Here is a 13,928-nt window from a genome sequence, read left to right on the forward strand (position 1 = left end):
ATCTGAACACAGAATCAAAGAAGATGGCAACAGGTGGGAGACTTTCTGGTTAATTCTTGTTCACAGTGACACTTGAAAGTCCACCTAACGCAACCCTTCAGCAACAACAATAGTAGAGATACATCTGGGGGCCAAATTCATAATCTGGGTAATGCAGGAAATTAAAAGATCATTATTAGTTTGGACTTTTTACAGAAATTCCTTTGTTGTCCAGAGGGATTAAAGTAGCCATCCATTCTTCATCTCCTGCTGATATCACAGAAGCAACTCTTAGATCTGTGTGAGTCAGCCCTCTTTGTTATTCAGAGGATTTGCCTCTTCAGTAAACTCAGCGTCAGTCCCATTTTGGAGCATCCTACACAGAGCCCCCCAGGAGCTCCTGGGTACAGTCCAGCCAGGACCACTGTACCCCCCAGTCTCACTGTTTTGGAGCTCTGGAAACATTGCTCTGTGTCTGGAGTGTCTCACATGTCAGGAGGACTTGCTGAAGAAGAACAGGTACAGTTAGTGAGCTCTAAGGAAGTCTATTTGCTAAAACAACTGGATTCAAAAAAACCTTACGTTAAAAACAAATCTGTTGCCTACTTAAGGGAAGAAATAAAACTGGTCGGTTCCTTCTGGTTTAAAGTTATAAGCTTTGCCTTTACTTACTAGATCATCTGTTTGCACAGTTTATTTCTGGAGTGACAGCATTCTGATGCCAGTCTGTTTCTGAAAAAAGTAGATAAAGATTAGTCCTGTTCTTTTGGAGATTTTTCTTTCTCCATTAGCACATTTCAGCTATACCTTTTTCCATCAGGGAATAGGGGAAATGTAGAGATGATAATACTGTTAGTAACAATGATATATTAAAATACACCATTATTTAACAGAATGGCTAGGCTTGAGGTTCTTCTCAAAGAATGTAACTTCAAATTTGATGGTCTTTCCATAGTTCATTTGCAAGAAATAATTTCCATGGAGAAATCTGTAAAGGAATTCCACTGTTTTATTCAATACTACAGAGCCCAAAGTTTCCTTGATCCAAGCAAGACTGTTAAGGAGCTGTGTACTTGCACTATATGTACTGGACCTCAGGAGATATGCTTTTACTGAATTGCCAGGGCCAGCACAAGATGTTGCAAAAGAGGAGCTTAAGGTGCAAAATTTAAGGAGGCACCCATTCTGCAGGTCATAGGATAGATGCTGAGTTAAGACATATAATTTAAAACAACATTAAAACAATTTTTTAAGCTTACATAAGCAATGTAGCTCCCTTTTTCATTAAATATAACAACGCACTGTCCCAAACTTAAATACATGACATCATATGGGAGTACACTGACTGCAGGAGGTGAGTCGCATCACCTTAACTGGAAAGTAACAGTGTTTTTTTTTTTCCATTACCACACCAGTTACTTCAAAACCCAAAGCACAGAGTTCTCCAAATTCAGACAAACTGGACTCATGTGAATTTGCACTCCCTCCTCACTCACACCTTTTCTTCCCAGGAGTAATTTCACTATTTATGGAGAGGATCAGGGAGGCAAGGAAAGGTTTTAAGTACTGCTCTGTTACCACATTTTCTTCCCTACCTCAAAAACATTGACTATCTGTTTTCTTTCACTTTAACTCATTTTTCTTCATCACAAAATTTCCTTCTTACTTTCATTCTCTGTTCTATTCCTTCTGCCCTCCATAGTCTCCTCTAATCAGACTTTTTAGTCCTGAAAGTGTCATCACGGGCCAGGCCCAGCTCTTTGTGGTATTTAGGGCAACAAATTTCTAAACTGTCTTAATATGACCTTATTAATAAGAAACAGCCAGTGAATTGCAAGATAATATTTAAAAACTGTACATACATGCTTCTCTATGGGGATCTAAGAACATTTTTAATCCATAACAGGTAAGATGCCTAACTGGTGGTAATTAGCCCAGAAATAGCCCTGGAGCCACTTGGCTCCAATGACCATGGTTTGTGTCCTTAGATCGTAATTTTTTTTTTTTTAATCCTAATTTTCCTTGGCTTAAAACATATTCCAGTACCAAATGCTGTCAAATAAAAATACTTTTTGCTAAATAAGTGAAATAAGTCATAGAAAGATAAATACCATATGGTCTCACTTATATGGGGAATCTAAAAGACAAAAACCAAGTTCAAATACTGAAAAGAGATTGGTGGCTGCAGGAAGGTGTGGAGGGTGGGCAAAATGGGTGAAGGGGCTCAAAAGGTACAAACTTCCAGTTATAAAATAAGCAAGTAACGGAGATATGATGCACAGCATAGCTGCTCTAGTTAATGATACTGTATTGCATGTGTGAAAGTTGCCAAGAGTAAATATTAAAAAGTTCTCATCACAGGAAAATTCTGTAACTTTTATGGTGATGATGTTAACTAGAATTGTTTTCATTTCACAATATATACAAGTATCAATTATTATATTATATACCTGAAACTAATATAATGTTAAACATTATTTCTCAATTAAAAAAAAAAGCTTATGCTAGAGAAGAAATTCTAAGAGCGTTTCCTCACATGAGGAAACATGCATTTATCTAACTGTCTTTGGTTTTTTTGAAAGGAGATAAAAGTTGAGAGGAAAAACAAACTGCAAAGTAGAATTGTTCTAAAATATATTTTCCTTACTCAGAAAGTTCTGTCTTACATATTTCTTACTTAGAAGATCATGGGAAGCAATAATAAAGAGATTTGAGGAATAAATCCTATTAATAACAGAGCCGTAAGGGAAATTTTCTTTTCAGCATGTGTTCTGTTAAGTGTATATTTTTTTTTCTTCATTAAAATAGAAAGCTAAAAAGAAATCATGAATTTATAGACCAGATATTTATATTTGCAGGTTACCTATCTCCTGTATATGCTTTTCTTTTGGATGTTTTGTTGTTCATTGACCTACTGTTAAATGAAAGAACTGACACTCAATCTCTCCTGATTCTTAGCCATATTTGTAAAACTGTGTTGGTAAGGTTAAACAAAAAGGCAAATTATTTGTAATTTTTTTACTCATGTTTCTAGAATTGCTTCATTGTGTTACTATTTGGAGCATCATATTATGGTATGTACTTGGAGGCAGTTAGAATGAAGTCAGAGGGTCACATGAGCCAAAGAGAGGATGGAGAGGAAGCAGGTACAGGTGGATTTTAAAGGTTATAAAGGTGGATTATAAAGGAATGGAGAGAATTTGTGTTCTAATTGAAGGTAAAGAAAAAATGAAATTAGGGTTCATCTAGTAGCTCTAGTATCTAAAACAGGAAACATAAGAGGAAAAACATGTTTGTGGAATTGTAGGAGTTTGATTTTTTCCTATTATCATTTAGTGACATACCTAATAAAGTCACAATACATTTCCTGTTTTAATTGCTATATATATTGAACAGTATTATAATTTGAATTTTCCTTATTATGGTTTATCTGTCTATATGCATATCATCCCCAGTGCACATTAGACATCTTGCACGTGGACTATGCTCATTCCTCTGCAGAGGCCTTGATGCTTGGGTAGAACCTGTGACACAGCCCTCCTCCGGTGTCTGAGTCTGTGACTGTAAGCTGCAGGAAGAGCACAGAGGAAGAGCGATCTCAGGGGCAGCTGGAAATGCTGTTCTTGAAATCAAGAGCTAGAAAGAAGCTGGTAATACAGATTAGGAAATAATTTATACATTTCATTTAATAAACGTGTATATGACACTGTGTGATGGGCCTTACTATAAGTGCTCCACAAATTAGAAATAATTTAATCCTAACCACCCCAGGATCATGAAGTAGAGGTGCTATTATTTTAGAAGAGAAAATGGAGGAACAGAGAGGGTACGGAATTTTCGCGAGGCGTACTGCTGGTAAGACGCATAGCCCGAACCACATGCCCCGCGGTGAGCTGCGCTGCTTTCCCTGCTCTAGGGGATGTATGTGGGTTGCCATTTCGTCCTCTCTGCAACCTCAGAAAGCAGATGTTTCTCTTTTACAGGTAAAGTGCAGTGGGTCTTGATTCTCAGTAAAGAGCAAGCATCTGAACCTGGTGTCTCTCTCTTCCAGCTGATCTTACCGGATTCCATGAAAGTCCTGCCGGTGTACATGAACAGCCTGTTGAAGAACTGCGTGCTGCTCGGCAGACCCGAGATCTCCACGGACGAGCGGGCCTACCAGAGGCAGCTGGTCATGACCATGGGCGTGGCTGACTCGCAGCTCTTCTTTTACCCGCAGCTTCTGCCCATAGTAAGTAGGAAGCGCGTTATGGTGGCGCGTTTCCTAGAGACGTCTGGGAGAGAGTCCTAGTTTGTTCTTAACCAGAAACTTTGGTGTCACGTGCCGCGCAGGCCTGAGACGGCCTCGGGGCGGGGCGCTCCAGCTCCAGCTGGGTGACCGTGTCTCTGCCCTCATTCCCAGACGGGTTAGGATTCTTTGACGGATTAGGCACTGAATGGTCAGGAAGTCCAGCCTCAGTTGAGGAAATCTACTTTATGGCATGAAAGGCAACTGCTGTATCTGTATGGACTTTTATAAACACACATGTGTTTGTTTTTAGACAGTGTATTAATTACCTGATAGTCACCACATTGAATCGGAATGGCTCTGATGAGCCTTGTGCAGATGCCCTCAGAGTTTACCTGGTGATGCATTCTGCTTCTTTACTGAAGACAGCCCTGACGTGCTCTCTGCCTCGGCTCCTTCCCCCCGAGACCTAGCAAGCAGGTTATAACTGCGGGATCAGAGAGGGGACAGCCGAGGGCTGGTTTCTGACTCCTGGATCAAAGCTCACGCCCAGGCTCTCACTGGTAGTGCAGTTAGGAAGAGTTAACGTACGTTCAAATAGTTGATGTTCAGATAAAACTGGACTCTGCCAGAGAAGCTAGGACCCTCGGGGACACGGACATGACGGTCTTACTAAGATCGCCTTGCCGAGGTCCCGGTGGTCAACATGTTAATAAACCCAGTGGGCTGCTCGCAGTCCTCTGCTGTGAGCACGGCATCTGACAGCTTCTCCCTCTAGAGCGCCCTCTTTCCCCGGTTTCTCTGCTTCCCCGGCCTCTCCTGCTGCCGCCTTTGCTGGTTTACCGTTTTCCCGTGCGGGCCCCGGGTCTCAGGCCCCAGGACGCTTCTGTCTGTGTACACAGCCCTGCGGGGGTCTGACCTAAGTCAGGCCGGCAGCCACCGTCTGCGCCGACGCTCGAGTTCCCGTCTGCAGCCGGCACCGCCCTGAGCTCCGCGGCGCTGGCGCGCCTGGAGCCCGTCCCCGTGGGCTGTGCCAGGCACCGCCCCGAGCGCGCTGGGCCTCCTCTCCGGCAGTCTTCCTCTCTCCTTCCGGGTCCTCAGGACCCAAGGCCCACGCTCACCCTTTGGCTGTCTCCGTCCTCACCCACCACATCGCAGCCGTCAGCACGTGCCAGCTCTTCTTTCCGAGAACACGCAGACTTCCACGCCCACTGCCACCACCCCGCCTCCAGCAGAGCCGCCTCTGCTGACGAGCCTGCTCGCTGGCTCCTGTGGCCCTGCAGTCCCTTTTTGGCACGGAAGTTAGATTAACGCTGCTCAAGTCACTGTCGGTTCATGGCCCTCCGCCCCTCAGAACACTTGAGGATTTCCCCTTTCCGGAGAAGCCCCCCTGCTTTCTGGCTGACTCAGCTTATTTCTCTCTCTCTCTCTGCTACAGCCACACCGGGCTCCTCGCGGAGCCCTGAACGGCCGAGAAAGCCCTGCGCCTCAGGCCCTCTGCCCCCGAGGCCCCCATCCGGAGTGCGCACGGCCCGGCTCAGACGTTACCTTCTTAGCAAACCTCCTGGCCTCCCCTGTGTAAAACTGTACCACCAGAGGGCTCTATCCCGCTGCCCTGCTTCACAGCACTTAGCACCGTCTAAGTTTCTAGACACTTAGATTTACCTGCTGTGTTTTCTTTCTTCCAAAAAATGGCTGTATAGCTATACAAGGCGGGGATAGCTGTCTGATGACTAGGATGCCTGGCGCAGGGCAAGGACGCGTTGAATGTGAACTGCGAGGGAGGAGGGGGAGGGGGTGAGAGGAGGGGGAGCAGGAGGGCCTCTGACTCTGGCCTCTGCCTCGCAGCACACCCTGGATGTCAAGAGCACAACATTACCTGCTGCTATTCGCTGCTCTGAGACCCGTCTTTCAGAAGAAGGGATATTCCTCTTGGCGAACGGTCTAAACATGTTCTTATGGTTGGGAGTAAGTAGCCCACCAGAACTGATTCAAGGGATCTTTAACGTGCCATCTCTTGCACATGTCAACACAGATATGGTAGGTATATTTTTTTCTTTGTTTTGCAGTAATAAATTCTTAAATGCTTTTTGTTCATGTGCAACCATGTATTACAGAGAAAACAATAAGGTCTGTAGTTATATATAAGAGAATTTCATGTTTTAATGAATAACAATTAGCTAGCATAAAGTTGTTTGTATAAAGTATTATCCAACAGCCAAATTATATGATTTTAATAGAGACTGCCAACACTACCAGACCATTTCCTATTTGTTAATCACTGTGCTCCAAATACTTTAAATACACTGTTTCATTTAATTCTTGTAACAAATCGGTGAGACAGATACTGCTGCTGCTAAGTCGCTTCAGTCCTGTCCGACTCTGTGCGACCCCAGAGATGGCAGCCCACCAGGCTCACCTGTCCCTGGGATTCTCCAGGCAAGAACACTGGAGTGGGTTGCCATTTCCATTTTCTAGACAGCTCCAGTGAGGCGTAGAGACAGGTTCTCTCAGTAGTAAGTGGCAGAGGTGGGAAGTGAGTTTGGTCTCAGGCTCTGGGCTCATCCCTGGTGCTGAACTGCATATTCACAAGGATGCAGAATCTGTCATACACGTTCAGCTACAGATATGACCACCCCACAAAAACGAATTATGCGCCCTTCTGTTTCATTTATTTCAGGAGAGATTTTAGATTTGATATGGAATGAACACAAATGATGCTCTTAAACTATAATTGCTGCTTTTCCTAGTATACTTTGGGAATCACACTGACTGCATACCTCATTTGCAGACCATCGTGTGAGCGCCATTGCTGTGATGGTTGTCTTCTTCTGCTCGACTGGATTCCTTATGAATTCAGATGCAGAATGCAGCAGAGAATTTGTTCCCTGAGTCCTCACTCACGTTTTGGCAGATGGCTTAAGGCTTTAGTTTCTGGTATGAAGGAAGACACGTAGCATCTGGAGGAGGAGTTTAGATTAAAATTTCAGGTTAAATAGATATGTGATCAGTTTAGAGAGCTGCATATCTATTATGAATGTAAAAATATATTAAAAAAAAAATAAAATATATTTTTAAAGAAGTTAAAGGTATCCATTAAGAGGTTAGTTTTAAGATGAAGATTTAGAAATAGTAATATGTTTGCATGTGGTTGAAATTAAGAATGATTAGAAAGGCAATTTCTTAAAAATTAAAATTCAACGGTCAAAGAACTATGAGTGTGACGAACGTTTATATAAAATTTAAGGAAGCCTCTTCTTATTTCATATATGAAATATAAGTTTCACATATTAAATTTAAATTTCACATATAAAATAACTGTTAATGCATGTTTGTTGAACATACGTATGAAGTAGCCAAAGTCTGTCCACCACAAAGCAACAGATTGCTAGTTTTGTGCTTATGTCATCATATTTCTTCTCAACCTTCTTCAAAAAGTAAGACAAAAAAACAAATATTGCTTTCTTTTTAGAGGCAGTTGGCGCTTTGAGACATATACATAAAGTATACTTACTTTATGGTTTTTTTTTAATGAAAATAAAAAAAAAATAGTCTTAAATGTCAAGAGAATACATAGAGGGTGTGGAATGTGAATATAAATAATGAATTTCTTGCCATTTTTTTTTAACAACTCCTGTGAAAAATACTGGCTATGATCTTTTCCTGAGATGTGTGACTTTTTGGTAAAATGTTCCAGTTCACTTTTCCAGTGGCTAACTCACAGATGTTGTCTTAGCTCTTGGTATCTCCTTGCTTAGAAGTACGCATTAACATTTACTGTCTTAATGAGAGAAATCTAAGTCCAGACCTCTCATGGCCCCCAGGGGCCACATGCAATGGGTACTCTCTCTTATATACCATCACCCTGATTTCAGGGAAATCTAAAAGGCTACATTCCCTCTGAGAAGTTAGCATTTGGTGGTTTGTTTGAATGTTGGCACAGTGGTATTTGGATGGCATTTTCCACGTGGGGTAATGCCTCAGGGTCCTGCCGCTGACCCACTAAAGGAGTGAACTACATCCTTCTCTCATAACACAGCCTTGAAATATCTATCTTGCAAAGGAATTAAAACCATGGTGAGTTGACATTCTTTGCAAAAATCATATACTGTTTGTGTCAAATTATGCTGAATCATTTTTAACGCATTTTTATTTCACATGTTTTGTTTTTAGGTAAATGAACTAAGCCAACAGCTTGGAAGGATGTTTTTTAACTTTAACATTCTAATAATCTCATTCTGCTTCTAGCTAAATGTTGTACTGAAACTTAAATTTTATTTTCCTTAAATTTAGACATTATTGCCTGAGGTGGGAAATCCATACTCACAAACACTCAGAATGATAATGGGTATTATCCAACAAAAGCGGCCATATTCAATGAAGGTAAGAATGAGATTTTCTTCTTTCTTCAAGTGTTCTGATTTCCTTACAGACTTTAAAACGCGTGGCCTATATTTTTATAACATGACTTCTGAAGAAAACTCACAATCTCTGAGTATACCTACCTACCTGTCAACCACACACATACAAAAATAACTATCACCATGCATTAACTAAGGGTTATCTTACTAAGTATTAACTTAGAAACAATTGATATTATTAAGTCTTTGAAATGACTTTTCCTTCAATGCTTAAAATTATAGAAGTATAAAATAATTTGTTACATTTGACTTTTATAGCTTTTGATTTATTATCTCTGAAAAATCATGTTATCTTAGTCTTTCCAAGCTTTTTTTGAGTGTGAGTAAAAGAATTTAAAATGTCTGTTAAGTCAGGAAAATTATGCCTTGTTGCTAAGTGCCAAGTACTCACCCCTGTCTTCCTTTTCAAGCTCAACAGTAGTGTTGCCTGGAATGTACAGATGACGGTGGTCTATTACTATACTACTTCCTGCAGAGGTGCAGAACTCTCAGCTACAGGCAGGCCTCTACAAGAACCAGGGTACTGTGGGGCTCTTGTTCCCCCGAAACATAAATATTATGTCAGTTTATATCAACGTTCTTTACCATGATAGGCATGCATGCAAACGTCAACTTTAGTAGAAGTTAGGAAATGCCTAACCAGGAGATGCCTGGTCCCCCACAGCCTCTCAGCTGCCCCTGCTGCTTAGCAGACGTGAGGAGGAGTGCACTCTAGGTCAGGGCGCACAGCTAGGTCACGACAGACACAGGCCTGTCCTGGCTGTTCAGTCCAGTGCACTTGGTTTTACATCTTTTTCTCCAGCCTTTGAAAATGGATCACACAAAGGAAATGAAAACGCATTTAAAGAGTCTTTGTATCTTTGAAAGAGTCCAGACTGACTAGGAGGAGAAAAGGGACAAGGATAGCAAAATCAAACCAGAAGGCATTGCTACCTTCTCGATTATGCTAGTTAGTTTTTCAGAGAATCAGCCCTCTTAGACCTCACTGTTGGCAGTCTGACATTTGTGGGAGAACAAAAAAAAAAAGATTTCTATCAGTGTATTCCCAGATTACCTAAACCAAATGCTTTACTGAAATTCTAGTCCTGCCCTGCTCATGGTTCTCCAAGCTCCAAAGTATCTCTTCTTCCTCTTGTGTTTCCTAGAATCCTCCCTCCCCACTGGCTCCTTTCCAGTTTACAAGCTGTTTTCACATCTTCCTTCTTTGAAGCTGCTGCTTCTCCAAGACGCTGCTTGCTTTCCCTTTTTATCCCCCAAGTTTGTACTGAACACTAGAAGCATAGCAGGCATTACACCACCATGCCTCCTGAAATGTTAGTAACTGCTTGTAATTTCCTTCTTCCCATCTCCAGTGTTCTCTGAACTGCCAAACTGCTAAAGACATTTTATTCTCCACCCCTTTGCAGGACCGAGTACTACTGCTTTCCTCAGTTTTTCTCTTCTGTCCGCTTTCAAGACATCATACTCTCCTGATTCTTTCTCACTGACCTTTTTCATTTGGCTTCTCTTCATTCATCTGCCCCTTAGGACGAGCTGCGTTCTCCTGAGTTATACCCCCGGCGCTCTCCCGTCCTTCAGCATACTGCTGATCACTGCCGTCATTTATCTGTGCCCTGTGAAACAGGCAATGTGAGAGATGAAAATGCATTTTGAAGTACAATAGTTCTGTAAGCACCGGTAACATGGCCCAGAGAATATCCCATGTAGACCAGTTGGGTTGACCAGTCCTTCCACAGAGAGGGCACACAGGAACCTGGGGTGCAGACCAGCAGTGACCGGTTTACAGTCCTCTCCCCTCCCCACCCCTGCACCCCAGAGCTGCGTCCCTCCCTATGGAATCGGAGGGAATAACACACAGATTCCCAGTCCCTCCCAATATACTTTCTCCTCTGACGTGTATGGTGTACCCATGAGACTACCAGTGCATCAAGACGCCACATCCACCACTTCTCTAAATGCAGAGACTTTCCACCACGTCCTGGATGATCTAGCTTTGTAGAGACTCAAATGCAAGAGCAGGATATTAATTCCTTTACCTTAAAGATGAGTTCCTTCCAAGGTTGAAATTCATTCCCTCTTCTATTTCCTACTTCAGATTATGGCCAGATGCACACATCAGAGGAGGTTTTACAGTGACCACTACATTTAAACCAAAAAATAAATACATGAATGGCAGTACCCCCCAGATGAGCAATATGAACTTCCATTAATTTCCATAGAACAATTAAATTCTAAGGAAATTAGGGCCTCAAATCCTTCCCTCCATGGTGTTTTTATTCTGCCCAGTCTCAGCCTGAGCTGTCTGAGGCCAAACCCACATTGGTGTTCCCATAACAGACAATGGTAGAGTCTTAGCGGCACCTGGGAAAAGGTGGAGAAGACAATTTACTTGTGTAAATTTCTCTTTTCGAGAAAACTACTTTGGTTTCAGACTCACCAGGATGCACGCTTTAAACTCCATGGCCATGTTCCCACGAGAGGGGCTAGTTTCTTTCCCCCCGTCAGATGGGATATGACTGCACACCGCTGTTCCAGTGTCAGCTCCCAGGGCCTGGCACGGACCAGCCAAGACGTCACGTGTGTCCGTATCCACATGGGACTAGCCGGCTCAAAACGGTAGCTGCACCCAGACGATATGGAACGTGCCTTCCTCGCTGGTGTGAAGCTGGTAGCAGCAGGCACTTTGGGTGGTTTCACCAGGCAGAAGGAAGTGAGAGAAGATGCCCTGGTTCTTCTTAATTATACAGGTGGTAGATGGAGACAATGTTTTGCACATCTGTCTCCATTAACCACACACACAGCTCAATAGATATCAAATTCTGACCATTCTGATTGTCTGCTTTAACTTCTTGAAGTAGAAGTGAGTAAGTGGGTCAACAGAAGAGCTGAGAGTATTCATGACAAACTACCTTTTTCTGGGCTTCCTCCCCACAGGTCTCTCCCTCTAGAGCAGCACTGTCCGATAATGCAAGCTGCACATTAATCCTATGCTTTGTAGCAGCCACAATTAAAATGATAAATGACAATTTTGATAAGGTTTTATTAACTTATCCAAAATATTACCATTTCCACATGTAATCGGTGTAAAATTATTTTGAATATTTTAAGATTAATTTCAGTTTAAGAACATTATCTTTTTCATCTGTCTCCTTTGCAGCTACACTGCCTTATTCAGGTCTTGACTGTCTCCCACATTAGATGCTTCTAGCTGCTTCCTGTCTCGTTTCCCTCATCCCCTTAATGAACACTATGCACCTTCATCACCTTCACTGAATCACATTTCCTACAAAAACCCAAACTCGTTACCTCCCACTGACTTCTAGAAGTGTGTGCTAATTTACCTGCCATCCAGGACTGTGTATTTGGCACGCGGTACCCCAGTAGATTGCTCCCTAACACCATACTCCCACATCCTTAAGGAAATCCTACCCTGTCCTCTAAAGTTCAGCGAGTCACTGCCATTGTGAAGCCATTTCCATGGCATTCTGCTTGTGTTTCATTGTTGCCACTCACATGTCTTGATTTTTGTGGCTTTGTGCTCAACGCCTCTCTCCACTCTGGGTAACAGGCACTTTCCTATCCTCCTCCAAGGCCTCATAGACAGACATGTAATTCTGGTGGAACCAAAGCATACAAAATTGAGCCACATTTGGAAAATGTTTATAACCGGCTGCCTTGTTGTTTTCTTCTTTAGCTGACGATAGTAAAGCAGCGAGAACAGCCAGAAATGGTTTTCCGACAGTTCCTGGTAGAAGACAAAGGACTTTATGGAGGATCATCCTACGTGGATTTCCTTTGTTGTGTTCACAAAGAGATCTGTCAGCTGCTTAATTAACGGAAACTGCTCTATTGTTAATACTGCATTTCTAAGGAGACACTCTCCTTCTTGGTGCCTAATTCTCCGGATAGTAACAGTCTAGTTTTGATTTCTTGCTCATTTTCAGAATAGCTTTCCAAGACGGCATTTTAGAACTTCAGCTTTGGTGCTCAGGTATAAAGCCAACTGAGGTACAATTGTACCTTAAAGGGAACAGTCTATTTCTGATTGCACAATTTTAAAAAAATTATGCAGTTTGCATTTCATGAAAGGCATAGTTTACAAAACTGTAAACATTCTCAATTTTCTTTCTTTGTGCTGGACATATAAATTATTTTTCAAAATGTATAGATTTGGGGTAAAAAGTTGTCTCAGTTCCTCTCCCATTTACAGTAAGGGATAAAAAAAAACTTAATTTTTACATTATTCTTAATTTTTTAAAAACAGTATAACCCCATTGAACATTTTTCAACTTAAGGTTTGCATAGCAGACTTTTAAATAACCTTGGAATCTATTTTGTGGAACAATTTGTGTTCTACGTTTTTTTCATAATTACATGTTGTGTATGTTAAGACTATTTTCCAGTTGTTTTGTCTGTAAAACTGTCTTTATCAATATTCTTCATGGTTCCCTGTACAATTTTGATGGTTTCTACCTGTATATAATGGATCTTAACCAGTATCAATAAATTACTTCATATGCTCTTACCTACCAGGTAGAATTCATTATTTAGGTATTTTGAGGTTTTAAAAGAAATGAGAGTGGTAGTTAAAGTGTCTTGGAAAAAGTTGGATGGATGGATCACTAAAAAACTAAGTTTTGGGGGTGAGTTGGGAAGAATTAGGTAAATAAATAAAGCCATGTCAGACAGTGTACTCAAGAAAAGCAATTTAAAAGTTCTCCAGTGTGTCTTGGTGAGCAAAATAAATAAAACAGGACCATTATTAATTAATATACATAAACCTAGGAGAGTAGCTTTGAGTGGTGTGACACAGGTATCCTTCTCTCTCCTCTTCAACTCTGATGTCAGTGACGTGAGTAATTAATAAGAGCTAAATTAAAAGACGCTTACTCCTTGGAAGGAAAGTATGACCAACCTACATAGCATATTAAAAAGCAGAGACATTACTTTGCCAACAAAGGTCCATCTGGTCAAGGCTATGGTTTTTCCAGTGGTCATGTATGGATGTGAGAGTTGGACTGTGAAGAAAGCTGAGCGCCGAAAAATTGATGCTTTTGAATTGTGGTGTTGGAGAAGACTCTTGAGAGTCCCTTGGATTGCAGGGAGATCCAACCAGTCCATCCTAAAGGAGATCAGTCCTGAGTGGTCATTGGAAGGACTGATGCTGAAGCTGAAACTCCAATGCTTTGGCCACCTCATGCGAAGAGTTGACTCATTGGAAAAGACCCTGATGCTGGGAGGGATTGGAGGCAGGAGGAGGAAGGGACGACAGAGGATGAGATGACAGGATGGCATCACTG

At 41.9% G+C, this 13,928-nt stretch overlaps 1 protein-coding gene across 4 annotated transcripts in view; it reads left to right on the forward strand.

Moving 5' to 3' along the window:
• SEC24D (SEC24 homolog D, COPII coat complex component) overlaps window positions 1–13,153 on the forward strand; it is a 112,217-nt gene extending 99,064 nt beyond the window's left edge. For all 4 annotated transcript variants that reach the window (XM_043871421.1, XM_043871424.1, XM_043871422.1 and 1 more), the window contains exons 20-23: window positions 4,031–4,210; window positions 6,056–6,247; window positions 8,501–8,590; window positions 12,323–13,153. In XM_043871421.1, the coding sequence (XP_043727356.1) occupies window positions 4,031–4,210; window positions 6,056–6,247; window positions 8,501–8,590; window positions 12,323–12,463 (603 nt within the window). In that variant the 3' untranslated portion in view covers window positions 12,464–13,153. The remainder of the gene's footprint in view (window positions 1–4,030; window positions 4,211–6,055; window positions 6,248–8,500; window positions 8,591–12,322) is intronic.
• Window positions 13,154–13,928: the final 775 nt, after the last annotated feature.

This window comes from Cervus elaphus, chromosome 17 (genome assembly GCF_910594005.1).
Source record: "Cervus elaphus chromosome 17, mCerEla1.1, whole genome shotgun sequence".
NCBI lineage: Eukaryota > Metazoa > Chordata > Mammalia > Artiodactyla > Cervidae > Cervus > Cervus elaphus.